A 16498-nucleotide genomic window follows, 5' to 3' on the forward strand; every position below is an offset into this window, starting at 1 on the left:
ACTTTTCCATCTCTCCAGATTTGGATGTAATATTGATCTAAAAATAAATTGCTTGAAAACAAAGTATTGTACAGAAAATCTTTTATTTTATATTTTTTATTAATTTTTGTATAAAAAGTTATGTTATTTCCAGTTGTTTTATACATTTTTCGAATCATTTTGTGTATTTAATATTATTTATGGCTGATTGGCACAATTTATAGTAATTACTGAATCCTGGATGTCAGTGAAAAGCAAACCTATAACTTGGTTCGTATTGAGTATCACTGAACATTGAACAAAAAATGATGATATATAAAGAACTACAATTATCTTACTCTCCCTTTATTGTATATGCTACCATAAAATTACAGAGTAATAAAAAAAAATTGCAGCACTATAGATATCTATTGCAATTGTTCAAGTATTTGTATGCACTACATATTGCACGTATTTCAACTTTATTTCCGATCGTGGCATAGGTATCATCATCACAAAAGATCAGATACTTGTCTATAAACGATTAATGCATTATTGATTGTACTATTCCGCTTTAAACTTCCGCTTTTCTTCTTGCAGTATTTTTCTGATGTGCAATATCACGCTTTACAGTTAGCCAGGATTTTTTATGTAATAAGCATTAATGTCTTAATATGGCAATCATCTATCTAAAGTTTGAACGAATATTTTGTATTCTCCGAATATTCGGAACCTTTACAAACACATGGCCGGCACGTCCGGATATCGAAAAAAATGAAGTCCTTCTTCGCAATCTTTATTACTATCTCGCTATTTTCATATTAATGACAGTATGGATACCAATGATAATAAAGACATACAAATGTCGAAATGATATCGGTATATTAATGAAGAACATGTCTCACATAGCAGCTTTAACCGAAGCTATTCTCAATTCAATTTTGTGTAGAATTAAAAGACAACAACTGCAGGTAAATGTATATACATATACATACATGTGTATGTGTGCACGTGTGTGTGTATGCGTGTGCATGCGTATGCGCGTGTGTGTGTGTTATCTATTCATCATTCACACATATTATTTATTCTTAGAAAATATTACTAGATATTTAAACTAGCTATGAATTATAAAAGATAAAATCATCACAGAATTCATTAAACACATAGAAAATAATTTATGGAAAATCCAAAGAAAGCAAAACCTGAAGTTTCATTAAATATCAGAAATAATTCTATCTATTATTCAAGCTATCTATTATTCAAGATAGCTATCTATTATTCAAGATTTTCTACATCATAATTACTCATAGGATAATATAGAGATATTTTACAATATAGAGATATTTGATAAGCATTGACCAGAACAAAAAATTTTATTAGAGACAATAACGTTTTTTTTACACGCACGGACAAAGGCAACATCACGGTTGCATTAGATAAATCGGCTTATGTTAATAAAATGGAAGAAATATTTAACAATAAAAACACATATATGATCGTTAAACGCAATCCCATTAATAATATTATATCAGAATTATATTCCTTGTTGACGAGAGTCGTAGAGAGACCGAGAATTTATTACATTGCATTGTCGACATATAAATGTTTACGTTCTGCTGTATTCTGATTACCCAGAGAGGAGACAGAGAGAGAGAGAGAGAGAGAGAGTATATATATATCATATATTCCATCTTTCTTTAATAATATCTACAACTAGATCAAGTGCAACATTTTTCAAAAGTGATACTACATCGAGAGAGATAAATTCGAAATGCTCTTTTAACGTTACTTTAGATCATTTATCAATGAGATGGAAGCTGAGAACATGACTATGCGGCTGAGAAATGCTTTTTTGTTGTCTTATTTAAAAAAGCAGCAAGTGAATAAAGTAGACTGTTAGTAGAATAAACAATGATTCTGAGAAGATGATTTTGTTTGTATATTTTAGGTAACCTATAGACTCTCTGTCTCTCTTTGTCTCCTCTCTGGGTAATAAGAATGCAGCAGAACGTAAACATTTATGTGTCGACAATGTAATGTAATAAATTCTCGGTCTCTCTACAACTCTCGTCAACAAGGAATATAATTTTGATATAATATTATTAATGGGATTGCGTTTAACGATCATATATGTGTTTTTATCGTTAAATATTTCTTCCAATACAAAAATCCTATTGGATAATCTTATACTGCCTCTGAAATTGGTTTTAAATTCCACGTATTTTACCTTTAATGGTATTATTTATAAACAAACGCTCATGGGCTGACCCTTGTCTCCGATAATTGCCGAAGTCGTGCTGCAATATTTGCAATATGAGACTCTTAAAAAACTTTCCATGGTTTTGCCTTTCTATATCAGATATATGGATGACATAGCGTTATTAGTTCCTTCTGCTTTTTTCAAGTTAGTGTTGGAAATTTTTAATTCTTTCTATCCTAGATTATAATTTACGATGGAAGTAGGTTTAAATAAGACCTTGGATTTTGTAGATGTAATTATCAACCAAGATAGATATCTTATATTTGATTGGTATCATAAACCTATCTTTTCGGATAGATTATACAGGATCACAAAAAAAATATTTTTTAACCTTGAACCTTCTGGTTCAATAGATATTTCTCATAGATTTCGGGTCTCTAAATACGAATCTGTACTTTATTTTACCGTATCACGTCACATTTTTTTTCATCGTAAAAATTAGTCGAAAATTTGCTCAAAATGAATATATAATATGAATAAGGGTAAGTAATAACTTAAAAAAGTTATGTAAAGTATTCTTTTCTTTTAAATAATCAAATAAATAAAATATGTTTTTGTATCTGATAACGATTTAACTATAACGATTTAATATAGTACCCTTAAGAGGATGCCGGAGCAACGGCTGAACTCCGACGGGTTAGCGCCCTCATCTAAGCGTAACTAAAATTATCGATAATACCGACCGAAATTATCGATAATATCAATAATTTTAGTTCCGCTGTTACCGATAATATTTCTGCATGTTTTATGCATATTTGAAAGAGAATTGTGTTCAATATGATGAAATCGGACAACATCGTGTATTTCTACTGCTCTATTGCCTCGCATGCATATTTAAGCGTATCTAAGCGTATAGATAACAGTATAACATAGACACGTCTCTGCCTTTATTGTATATTTGAACACAATTGCACACATTACTTATATGGACTTATATATGTATATGTGTGTGTGTGTGTGTGTGTGTGTGTGTGCGTGTGCGTGCGTGCGTGCGCGCGCGCGCGCGCGTGTGTGTGTGTGTGTGCCTTTCCATATATCTTTCCAAGAGGAATAATATTTGGCCATGTGTGTGTGTGTGTGTGTGTGTGTGTGTGTGTGTGCATGTATTGTTATATATGTGTGCCTTTTATGTGTATATATACCCAGACAGCACAAGGATGTCCTTAGGACGTCCAAAGGGCATCCAGGACATATATGTAGGATATCCTCAGGATATCCCATTGTAATCCTCAGATCTCCTCTAGATGTCCTGAGGAAGAGTAAATGATAGCCGTATATTAACCTCTGGAGAATCCAGGGAGATCCTGTGGAACATCCTAAGGATTTATATAGGATATGTTAGGGATATTTTTCGTATGTTTCAAGGAGCAAATTTTAAAATTTAAATATAAATTAAAATTATGTTTTGTTATTTACTGCCAATATTAAAAATCTATTAAAAATAGTTCACCGTTCTTTAATATTTGAGGTTTTCGTGCTGTACATGAATATTTTAGGTTTGGCTGAATTAGGAATATCTGAATTCCCTATGTTGGGATTGCATCAGAAATTGAACTGATAGAAAATAGTTACATTTGTAATTTCCTATCAGTTGCTCTTTACACGCTTTATATAATTCTCATGACCAAATCTCAAATACGAGTTCGCATGTCGCATAGCGGTAAACAAACGAACTAGCGGTTGCATACTATTGTTTGTAAAGTTTTTGGAATGTTGCGAACAGTAACATTTCTCATGAAATATTAAATAAATAACAATTTTGGATACATGAAAATGTGCGCATCAAATTCAATTATTAATATTAAACGAAATTAATATTAACAATTAATTGCACATGTATATATCCTCTGAAAATCCAAAAGACATCCAATATAATAGACAGGGCAGATATATCCTACGGACATCCAGGGGTTATCCACTGGACATTTATAGGACATTAATACTTATTATAATACTTAAGATTTCTAAATTATATTAAATAGCCAACACAACTAAAAATAATTATGTATGCATATTAAATTTTTATAAATATATTTATAATAATATCTTAAAACATCCTACAAATGTCCTGAATCGTCCTGGACATATTCAGGATGATCCTGAGGATGTTTTGTGCTGTCTGGGTATACATACATACATACATACATACATACATACATACAATGGCACAATACATATATATGTATTATAATATATAATAACGATTATATTGCTAATCTTACATAACTATTAAATCGCAACCGGTTCAAAATATTGTAAAGCAACCAGCACACGTAAATCGCCTCTGGAATACTTTTTACAATAACCAGCACACGTAAATTGCCTCTGGAATACTTTTTACAATAACCAGCACACGTAAATCGCCTCTAGAATATTTTTTACAATAACCAGCACACGTAAATCGCCTCTGGAATATTTTTTATAATAACCAGCACACGTAAATCGCTTCTGGAATATTTTTTACAATAACCAGCACACGTAAATCGCCTCTGGGATATATTTTTAACCAGAACGCTCATGCAAACCGAATCTGGTATAAATTTTTTTGAAAGCAGCCAGCTCACGAATAAACCGCCTCTGGCACTAACTACTATAAAAAATGTATATATAATTAATTTTTAATTATATATAAAACTAAACAAAGAACTATTCTTATTTTTCTGAGAGAGAAATTATTTTACAATTATTTATGTGTGCATATGTGTGTGCGTGTGTGTCTGTGTGTATTTATGTATACATTGTGTACATAAATAATTTTATAGCAATTATTGGCAATATTATTTTTATAGGAATTTCTCTATAGATGTACAGAGTGATCCGAAAAAGTATGTTTGCGAGAAACTTGAATTATTAAAAAAAAAAGAAACTAATTTATTATTATTGAAGAGTTGAATTTTCCAAATGATTATTTTAAAACTGCTTTTCTTCATTCTCACAAGTATAATTTTGAAGCGCTTGAAAATGTCGTCAATAATTGTATGTGAGATTATAGCTACAATGCTTTTTATTTCCTCAATTATGCGCTTCTGAAGAAACTCGAAACCTCTGGAAATTTTATATTAGAAGCTCATAACAAGAGAAGTAAAGACCATTAGCTGCTGAAGTCCGTCATAGAGCACAGATATCTGTGTCGCATACATATTTTGAACACAATAATATAATATTGCTCATATTGTCTCTTTTGATTTTGTCATGATGTGCATATATATATATATATATATATATATATATATATGTATAAAAAGTACCGGGACGGTGAAATATCTGAAAAACTAAGCATTTTAGAAAAAAATGTTTCAAATAAAAGTTGTAGGGTTTCAAAAGATCTATTTATTAGATACTATAAGTTTGACATTGGGTAGCGTCACCAAGGTCAGGACAAAGTCACCTTGAATCTTTTTAATGGAAACCCCTACTTTTTATTGCATATTCTTGTAGTTTATCTCGAGAGCTTTTCAAAACACTATAATAAAATATTTTTTATTAAGTACTTTTTGAGTTTTTTTTATATCTTAATCTGACATATTTCGTCTCTCCGATTTAAATTTGCATTTAGGCGTTCCTTTCCAACGATATTTATTATATATATATATATATATATATATATAAAGGATATTAGCAATATTTGTGTATAATTTTCTACAAGTCACAATTTATGACTTGTTTGCTGAATAGATATAATGGAAAGCAAATAATAATGCAAAATATATTATGCAAAACCGCATCTGGTATGAAATATTTACAACCAGTTCACGAAAAGATCGCTTCTGGGATCAAATATTTCGGCAATATTTAGAGCGCACATGCAAACCGCATCTAGTATGAAATATTTACAACCAGTTGACGAAAAGATCGCTTCTGGGATCAAATATTTCGGCAATATTTAGAGCGCACATGCAAATCGCATCTGGTATGAAATATTTGCAACCAGTTCACGAAAAGATCGCTTCTAGGATCAAATATTTTGGCAATATTTAGAGCGCACATGCAAACCGCATCTGGTATGAAATATTTACAACCAGTTCACGAAAAGATCGCTTCTGGGATCAAATATTTCGGCAATATTTAGAGCGCACATGCAAATCGCATCTGGTATGAAATATTTACAACCAGTTCACGAAAAGATCGCTTCTGGGATCAAATATTTCGGCAATATTTAGAGCGCAAATGCAAACCGCATCTAGTATGAAATATTTACAATCAGTTCACGAAAAGATCGCTTCTGGGATCAAATATTTCGGCAATATTTAGAGCGCACGTGCATACCGCATCTGGTATGAAATATTTACAACCAGTTCACGAAAAGATCGCTTCTGGGATCAAATATTTCGGCAATATTTAGAGCGCACATGCAAACCGCATCTAGTATGAAATATTTACAACCAGTTGACGAAAAGATCGCTTCTGGGATCAAATATTTCGGCAATATTTAGAGCGCACATGCAAATCGCATCTGGTATGAAATATTTACAACCAGTTCACGAAAAGATCGCTTCTAGGATCAAATATTTCGGCAATATTTAGAGCGCACATGCAAACCGCATCTAGTATGAAATATTTACAACCAGTTGACGAAAAGATCGCTTCTGGGATCAAATATTTCGGCAATATTTAGAGCGCACATGCAAATCGCATCTGGTATGAAATATTTGCAACCAGTTCACGAAAAGATCGCTTCTAGGATCAAATATTTTGGCAATATTTAGAGCGCACATGCAAACCGCATCTGGTATGAAATATTTACAACCAGTTCACGAAAAGATCGCTTCTGGGATCAAATATTTCGGCAATATTTAGAGCGCACATGCAAATCGCATCTGGTATGAAATATTTACAACCAGTTCACGAAAAGATCGCTTCTGGGATCAAATATTTCGGCAATATTTAGAGCGCAAATGCAAACCGCATCTAGTATGAAATATTTACAACCAGTTCACGAAAAGATCGCTTCTGGGATCAAATATTTCGGTAATATTTAGAGCGCACGTGCATACCGCATCTGGTATGAAATATTTACAACCAGTTCACGAATAGATCGCATATAGATAATATATAACACACATATAGTATGCTCGGATCAGAAAAAGATGGACAGAGAAGAATAGGCAAAGAGAAAGAGGATATGAGTGTAAGTGAGCAAGTGTCTATACAAGTGCCAAAAGTAAGAAAAAAAAAAAGGAAATAGTTGGATCTTTCTCCGTAGCAATACTTTATGCTCACTAATGTTTAGTGACTGATGTGAATTATTAATCGATATATCGTTGTACAGCTATTCCCTCGCTTACTCATTCCTATTCTCTCTCTCTCTCTCTCTCTCTCTCTCTCTCTCTCTCTCTCTCTCTCTCTCTCTCTCTCTCTCTCTCTCTCTCTCTCTCTCCCTCTCTCTCTCCCTCTCTCTCTCTCTCTCTCTTTCTTTCTTTTGCCCATGTCTGTCTATTTCTTTATAACAAAAATACTATATGAGTACTAAATACTATGTGCATCATATACATATAATGTGAATGTTTATGTATTGTAGTAATTCTAAATTCTATTTAAAGATTAATTTTATGTTACAAATTTTTTATACAAATGTCTTTATGTTGTTTTCTATTTAGGAATTGCTTTAAAAATATAATAAAAAAATAAAAAAAGAAACTTGAAATATTACATTTTTATATAATATTACATTATCATATTTATATTTTTGTGTAAACTGCACGGAAAAAAAATTCAATTATATCTAGCGACATATTAGTATATAGTATACATTAAAACAATTCCTTCTAGAATTTTGGTATATAAATATACTAACCTTTTGACCCTTATTCTTTTTAAAGAAAGTTGCGGGCAAAGCGAGGCAAGCGTTTCTCATTACATTTTCGTCCCATTAGATGAACATAATATAACTACACAAACACAACACTCGTTTTTTAAATTCGACGCGTTATAAAACGCGTTATAACGGTTGAGCACACTTTTGCGGTTATCTCTCGTTACGCGTATGTACTCAACACGCGCGACTGAGACTGAGTACTGCCGCGCACTGATATTATCGCATGTGCCTGGCTGTTTGCGTGTGAATAGTACAGTCGACTTATTCCCCGATACGTACATACATACTTAGATACATGCATGCTACAAATATCGCGTAATAATAAAAACAAATGCGCATCTTTATAAACGAATATTCTGTAACCGAATAAAAAGTTATTTTCATATTGATTAAAATTAATTTGATACATAAAAACATTATTTATTAATATTTGACGACGTGTCATTTTAATCACAATAATGTAATTAATGCATTTAAATTATTTTCGGATATATGAAATGCGAAATACAGATATTTGATTGTCTATAGTAACATGACATATACAGGGTGATTCAAAACAACCTTCTGTCCTTACAATGTCATATACTTGACACTATTCTAAGACGATTTTTCCTTTGCCAAAATTTTTTCCGAGGCTTAGTTTTTAAATTATAAGCCAAAATAGTTAACGAATTACGGGCCGCGTACGCGAGGCAGGCAGGGGCGGCGCAACTCACCGTCCGATGCTGGTGATTATGTGAGGCGCTCGCTGCGATCAACTGTTTGCTACATGCGATGGAGTGTATGTGTGAAAGAGAACGTATACGCGTATACACACACATACACATTCTCTCTCTCTCTCTCTCTCTCTCTCTTTTACACCCATCGCATGTAGCAAACAGCTAATCGCACACACGCACTCTCTTTCTCTCTCTCTCTATCTTCCTTTTTTACATCCATCGCGTGTAGCAAACAGCTGATCGCACACACGCACTCTCTCTCTCTCTCTCTCTCTCTCACTGATTCTTACCTTTTATGTAATAATTCGTTGCCCTCATACGACTCAATAAGTAATACTTCCTAAGTGTAATACTTCCTCTACATACAACGAGTAACTAACAAACTTTTTTTCACTCACAAATTGTATCACTTATCGAACTTTTACGAATTAATCCACGCACTTTATCGATAAATTGAATTTGTTAACGATTATAACAATCTACGGCTAATCACAATCTATTGATTACTACCGATTAATTATTAAAATAACTCGAAGAAAGAAACGCGTTATTCGATGCGGAGACTGCGTGACGACAACAAGCAAGTCATGTCGGTACTAGCGTTGCCGGCTGCCGGCTGCCGAACGACTGAATGTATCACATTACGCGTGATCGACGCGGACGCTATCATGTGTCCTGTGATCGGCTAAAGCCTCCGACATTGTAAATTCGATAGTTTCGAAAACATGAAACTATAAAATATGAAAATATAATGACGTATAATAACATCTTTTTTTTAATAAATTCAGTTTATCGATGCGTGGATTAATTCGTAAAAGTTCGATAAGTGGTACAATTTGTGAGTGAAAAAAAGTTTGCTAGTTACTCGTTGTATCATACGGAAATATTATTTATTGAGTCGTATGAGGGCAACGAATCTCTACATACAAGGTAAGAGTCAGTGAGTAAGTGAGTGAGTGAGTGAGAGAGAGAGAGAGAGAGAGAATATTTATGTGAGTGTATACGCGTATACGTTCTCTCTCACACATATACTTCATCGCATGTAGCAAATAGTTGATCGCAGCGAGCGCCTCACGTAATCACCAGCATGGGACGGTGAGTTGCGCCGCTCCTGCCTGCCTCGCGTACGCGGCCCGTAATTCGTTAACTATTTTGGCTTATAATTTAAAAACTAAGCCTCGGAAAAAATTTTCGCAAAGGAAAAATCGTCTTAGAATAGTGTCAAGTATATGACATTGCAAGGACAGAAGGTTGTTTTGAATCACCCTGTATATACAGGGTGTCCGGCGTCAACCGCATCACCGGTCATGTGCAGACAGAGCAGGTGAAACCGAGAAGAAAAGTCCTGTACCAATTTTTTATATAACACTTAATAAAAGAGTTATTATTGAGTAAAGTCTGGCCAATCAGCGCCGATCTTTAGCCAGGCGCACGTCGGTGAACCGCGCGCCTGATAGTGTGCGCCGCTGCACTCTTCACAGCGCGCGGCTCACTGACGTGCGCCCGGCTAAAGGTCGGCGCTGATTGGCCAGACTTTACTCAATAATAACTCTTTTATTCAGTGTTATAGAAAAAAAAGGTAAAGGACTTTTCTTCTTGATTTCATCTGCTCTACCTGTACACGAGTGAAGCGATTGACGCCGGACACCCTGTGTATATATATATATATAAATTTTATAATAATTTATATATATTAATCTAACGTGAAAGATTATAGATAAAGGGAGCCTCACGAGCGAGACTTCGGAACTCTTCGATATTTGTCGTCTCTCTTGCTCCTTCATTCTTTCTCGCTTTCGCTTTTGTCGACTCTCCAACATCGCGCAGGGATCTTTCCTTATCTATTATATATAAACATCTTATAAAATAAAAACTGAAACTTTTTCGTATTGTATTTTATTAGTATAAAAATAATTATAATGGATTAATGAGATTCTTGCGATTAAAATAACACCAAATATGACAAATCGGATAATTTTAAATGAAATAAGTAATCATAATTTTAATAACATAATTGATTAAAAATTATCCGATTTATGTCATGCTTAGTATTATTTTAATCGCAAGAATCTCATTAATCTATTAGAATTATTTTGATATCGATAAAATACAAAAAACAGAAATTTTACGAACGATATGTAACCCGAGATATTATAGATAAAGAGAGCCTCGCGACCGAGACTTCGGAACTCTTTGATGTTTGTCATCTCGCTTGCTCCTCGTTCTTTATTGTATTCTTTCTCTCTCATCCCCATTATTATATTCTTTTATTTCTTCGACTTTTATTCTTTCTATTCTCGTCTTCCTACATAATAATACATTAATTTATTCGTCTTTATTTTATATAACATAAATGAGATATTGTGTATGTCATAAATAGAAAAAGTATTTAATTATGTATATTTTTGTATGTACTGTGACGTGACGTTTTTGGGACGTCCGTCACAAGGGCCGGATGGCCCGATCGGGGGCGGTTTTTCGGGGGCCTGCATCTTCCTAATTCATGGAGAGAGCGGCCCGATGGTCAGATCAGCGGGATCTGACTTTCGGTTAGACAAATCGAAAATGTAAGCTCGAGATGAGCCCGCGAATTGGTTGTCGGCACGAGGTCGAGCGGCGGGATCCCATCCGGCGGAAGGAGAGGAGGAGAGAAGAGCGGGAGTCCAGGACACCAAGGACACAGGAGACGTCAGGTCGTATTTGTTAACTATTAAAAGACACTTTTGGTGGCTAGTAAATCGCTGCCGGTAATGTATATTTCTTACGGCAGGGAAGGAGAGCGGAGGGCCGGAATAATCCGGCCAAAGGGGAGGCCACTCCAGCCGCACGAAGCGGGGGAGTCCCAAGGACGGGGCGACGAGCGGACTCTCAATCCGGAACCTATTCCATCAAATAGGGAAGAGAGCCGATCGGGCGCAGCCGTAAGCCCGCACCTTTAAGCCGAACAAGAAAATCTGGGAAACTCCGGGGCGATGAACCCACCAACACGGCCGTGATGACAACAAGGATCGCGAGGATCGCAGGACGGCCCTGCGTAACGCGAAAGCGCCACAAGTGGCGCGATAGTGATTTATCGCGCCGACGTGTCTCCTGCAGGACTCTCGCTCGGCACTGTTCGGCGAGCCTTTAGGAAGGACGCAGGTCGCCCAGAGCGTACGAGCGAGAACGAGAGCGCTAAGGAAAAGCCGAGATATTCCTGCCGGTGGGACGAGCGTCGTCGACCGATTTTGTTGCCGAATAATTGGTATTTAATTCGGATGAGTCGCGCCCTTAATAGTTGTCGAGCCACGCGTTTTGGTGGATTAACTTGGTGAATATTTTTGGTAGATTAAGTCGCACGGCCGACGGGCATATGTCGCTCATCCGAATTAGGTAAAATAGGCTCTCTCTATTCACTTCGCCGCCGCCGACAGTCATTAGTGTTATTTTCGCGTTTGTCTGTATAAAATGTTGTGAATTATCGGGATTTTTGCGTTCACGCAAAATCGATATTCCGACTCGCGCAAAGTATTGCGCCGCGCGACTCGTACACCACAGTCGTTATCGATAGTTTCCGTATTGTTCCTGTGTATTGTTAGCGCGTGTTTTGTGAGTATTGTAAGAAATTAGAGTCAGGAGGAAGCGAAATCCTAAAAATTCGTACCATAAATCTATCGGGTGTCTTTGAGCCCGCTATTAGTTTCCGCGAGTCATTCGAGCTAGAGATTAGGCATTTCAACGCAAAGGTCACCGTCATTGTTATCGAGACGTATATCGGCTTACCGCGAGTCGGACCAACGGACCGATTTGAGTCGTGCAATCTAGTATTTTCTATTATATCGAAGCGGATTCACGAGCGTGCGTAGTTACCGGCGTATTCGAGAGACTTCTTTAGTTGTCGCGGCCTAATTAAGTCTCGTACGGCGGAAATCCTCGCGGCCGAAATGTCGAGTTAAAGCGCGTAAGACGCCCGGTAATTTGATACTGTTGCGCACGGTCGTGCCGGTCTCCGCGGAAATAATATATCTTATTCGCCTAAGATCTATTCGCGTAAGATAATTACTGTCATCTAAGGCTATTATTCATACGAACGGCTCTATACTCTTGTTTCTTTCGTTTTAAATATATTATTGTTATCTTTGTTTTAACCGACCGAATGGTGGCTCTCATTTTGGCTCCCGTGTTCTCGACTCTCAAAATTTCTCCCGTCTCCCCCGACCCCCCCACCCCCCTCTACCATTTCGGGTATACTGAATAGCCGCGGAATTTTGCCGTCGCGTTAATTATCGGTCGCGCGATTATTTTTTGGTGTTGCGTTTTTCGTGAATGGTGCGGCTTGCCGTACCTGGCGCCCAACTTGGTTTATTTTGCGATTCCGGGAATTTTGTGGATCGCGAGATCGATATTCGAAATACGCGTCGAAGGTGTACCGTGGGCATCGGAGAACCGCCCGCCGAATAAATAATTATTAATTAAATAATTTTAAAAGAAATATATGGTTACAGTACATGTGTTGTATTTAACTATAGTTAAATAGAAAAAGAAAATAACTTGTGTATCTTATTTATGATGTATCAAATAAACATAAATAAATAAATTTATTTATTTTTATGTAGGGAGACGAGAATAGAAAGAATAAAAGTTGAGCAAATAAAAGAATATAATAATGGAAATAAAAGAATACAATAATGAACGATCAGAAAGAAAGAGAGAGAGAGAGAGAGAGAGAGAGAAGCGCGAGTGAACGCGTAAGTAAATATGCGAGGAGCATGAAGCTAAGCGATACGTAGTACATAGCGAGCGAGCGAGCGATTAGAGAGAGAATAGAAAGAGACAGAGCATATGATCGAGAGAAAAAAGATACTGCAATAATGTTAGTGCGTACATATATATTACTCTCCACGCATGAAAGAGACAAAGGTAGTACGATTATGTCTGTCCTTGTCATGTAAGATTGCAGCTCCTCTATCGCGACATCACGCAATTAATCTACTGCTCTATTTTACTCTTGAGCCTCGATCTCGCACACACACATATGCACGAAAGTGTTGCATCGTAAAATCTTTTTTATAAAGCTTCTAAATTCACTTCTCTAAGTTCACTTATACTCTTTGATGAAATGCCGAGTGCGGAGTTCACTGATTAGGCACGTACAGATTGCAAATTTGTTATATTAAGTAAATGTTGACGGCAGAAGCCGATAACAAAATTGTAATTTTCTCATTTTTTTTAACTTTTTATATGAAATATTAAACTCCGCACTCCGTTATTATGTGTACCTTAATTGTGGAAAAGGATTTGTTGATATCTATAATCAACAAAAAGATTTTGCAATCCTACTAATATTCGCATTCTGTCGGTAATCCGGCATCCTCTTAAGCGGGGCAAGCAAGCGCGCACGCGAGTGTTATGATAAAACGAGTGCGCGCGACGTGTGCCTGATTCCGGGATCTAACTTTTTAGGGGACTAACATTCGGGAAATAGCTTTTTAGAGAATTAATATTTTTCTGATAACTTGCATTTTATAATTATATTATTAATTATTATTATATTTCTTATTTTATAGTACGTATATCTTACATGGAAGATATACTTTCCTATTGTATAGTACGTATATCTTACATGGAAGTAATGACGTGTCGTAATAAAACAAGCAACACTTAGGCTTATTCTTAAAAAATAAAAGAATATACAATTTGCACGTTAATAAAGCTCCGAATCGTGAAAGGCAAAGGAACTCACGTTAATAAAACACCTAAAAAGTTAGATCTCGGAACCAGGCACACGTAGCGCGCACTCGTTCTATCGTAAGACTCGCGTGCGTGCTTGCTCGCTCCGCTTACGGTTACTATAGTAAATCATTATAGTTAAATCGTTATCAGATATGAAAATATATTTTATTTATTTGATTATTTAAAAAAAAAGAATACTTTACATAACTTTTTTAAGTTATTACTTATCCTTATTCATATAATACACATTTTGAGCAAATTTTCGACTATTTTTTACGATGAAAAAAAATGTGACGTGATACGGTAAAATAAAGTACAGATTCATATTCAGAGACCCAAAATCTATAAGAAATTATGTATTGAACCAGAGGTTCAAAGTTAAAAAATATTTTTTTTTTGTGATTCTGTGATCATTCACAACATCCTTTATGTAAAAAAAGAGGCGCTAGAATTAGTTTTGTAGATACAGCTTTTTTTCTCTTCCATCCCATTTTCCACCAAAATACCTAATTTTTATTATTGATATTCTATTAAAGAATAGTTATCCTCTCAATTTTATTTTTGACACAATTAACTTTAGATTAAAATACCTATTCCATCGTTCAGACATTAATAAAAAAAGTTTTCTGATTCTAGATAATTCCTAGATAGATGATAAAAGTTTCCTGATCCTGGATAATTCCTAGATAGATGATCCTAGATTCTAGATAATTTCGTTTACTACCATATATCAAATCAGTCTCCGAAAAATTCTTAAATCTGTCATAAAAAGAACACCGACTTTTATTTGTCTAACATTGGTCTTGACAATCTTAAACATTTCATTAAGGGGATCCAATATTACCGACAGAACGCGAATATTCTTTATTTTGAAAAATCTTTTTGTTGATTATAGATATCAACAAATCCTTCTCCACAATTAAAGTACACATAATAACGGAGTGCGGAGTTTAACATTTCATATGAAAAGTTAAAAAAAATGAGAAAATTACAGTTTTGTTATCGGCTTCTGCGTCAACATTTACTTAATATAACAAATGTGTAATCTACACGTGCCTAATCAGTAAACTCCGCACTCGGCATTTCATCAAAGAGTATAAGTAAACTTACAGAAGTGAGTTTAGAAGCTTTATAAAAAAGATTTTGCAAAATAAAATTTTCGTGCATATGTGTGTGTGCGAGATGGAGGCTCAAGAGTAAAACAGAGCAGTAGATTAGTTGCGTGATGTCGCGATAGACGGAGCTGTAATCTTACACGACAAGGACAGACATAATCGTACTACCTTTGTCTCTTTCATGCGTGTAGAGTAATATACATGTACGCACTAACATTATTGCAGTATCTTTTTTCTCTCGATCATACACTTGATACGCTCTGTCTCTTTCTAATCGCTCGCTCGCTATGTACTACGTATCGCTTAGCTTCATGCTCCTCGCATATTCACTTACGCGTTCACTCGCGCTTCTTTCTCTCTCTCTCTCTCTCTCTCTCTCTCTCTCTCTCTCTCTCTCTCTTTCCTTCTGCTCGTTCATTATTGTATATTGTATTCTTTTATTCTCATTATTATATTCTTTTATTTGCTCAATTTTTATTCTTTCTATTCTCGTCTCCCTACATGAAAATAAATAAATTTATTTATTTATGTTTATTTGATACATCATAAATGAGATACACAAATTATTTTCTTTTTCTATTTAACTATAGTTAAATACAACACATGTACATACAAAAATACACATAATTAAATACTTTTTCTATTTATGACATACACAATATCTCATTTATGTTGTATAAAATAAAGACGAATAAATTAATGTATTATTATGTAGGAAGACGAGAATATAGAAAGAATAAAAGTCGAAGAAATAAAAGAATATAATAATGGGGATGAAAGAATACAATAAAGAACGAGGAGCAAGCGAGATGACAAACATCAAAGAGTTCCGAAGTCTCGTTCGCGAGGCTCTCTTTATCTATAATATCTCGGGTTACATATTGTTCGTAAAATTTCTGTTTTTCGTATTTTATCGATA

The 16498-nt window shown here is 35.0% G+C and overlaps 1 protein-coding gene across 1 annotated transcript in view; it reads left to right on the plus strand.

The window, feature by feature from the left end:
• Positions 1 to 606: 606 nt before the first annotated feature.
• Positions 607 to 16498, plus strand: part of LOC138933117 (uncharacterized) — a 37713-nt gene continuing 21821 nt past the window's right edge. The window contains exon 1 of the mRNA XM_070295617.1: positions 607 to 929. Within this exon, the coding sequence (XP_070151718.1) occupies positions 633 to 929 (297 nt within the window). The 5' untranslated portion in view covers positions 607 to 632. The remainder of the gene's footprint in view (positions 930 to 16498) is intronic.

The sequence above is a fragment of the Polyergus mexicanus genome, unplaced genomic scaffold, assembly GCF_030449975.1.
Source record: "Polyergus mexicanus isolate NDT 795.1 unplaced genomic scaffold, iyPolMexi1.0 SCAF_5, whole genome shotgun sequence".
NCBI classification, from domain to species: Eukaryota; Metazoa; Arthropoda; class Insecta; order Hymenoptera; family Formicidae; genus Polyergus; species Polyergus mexicanus.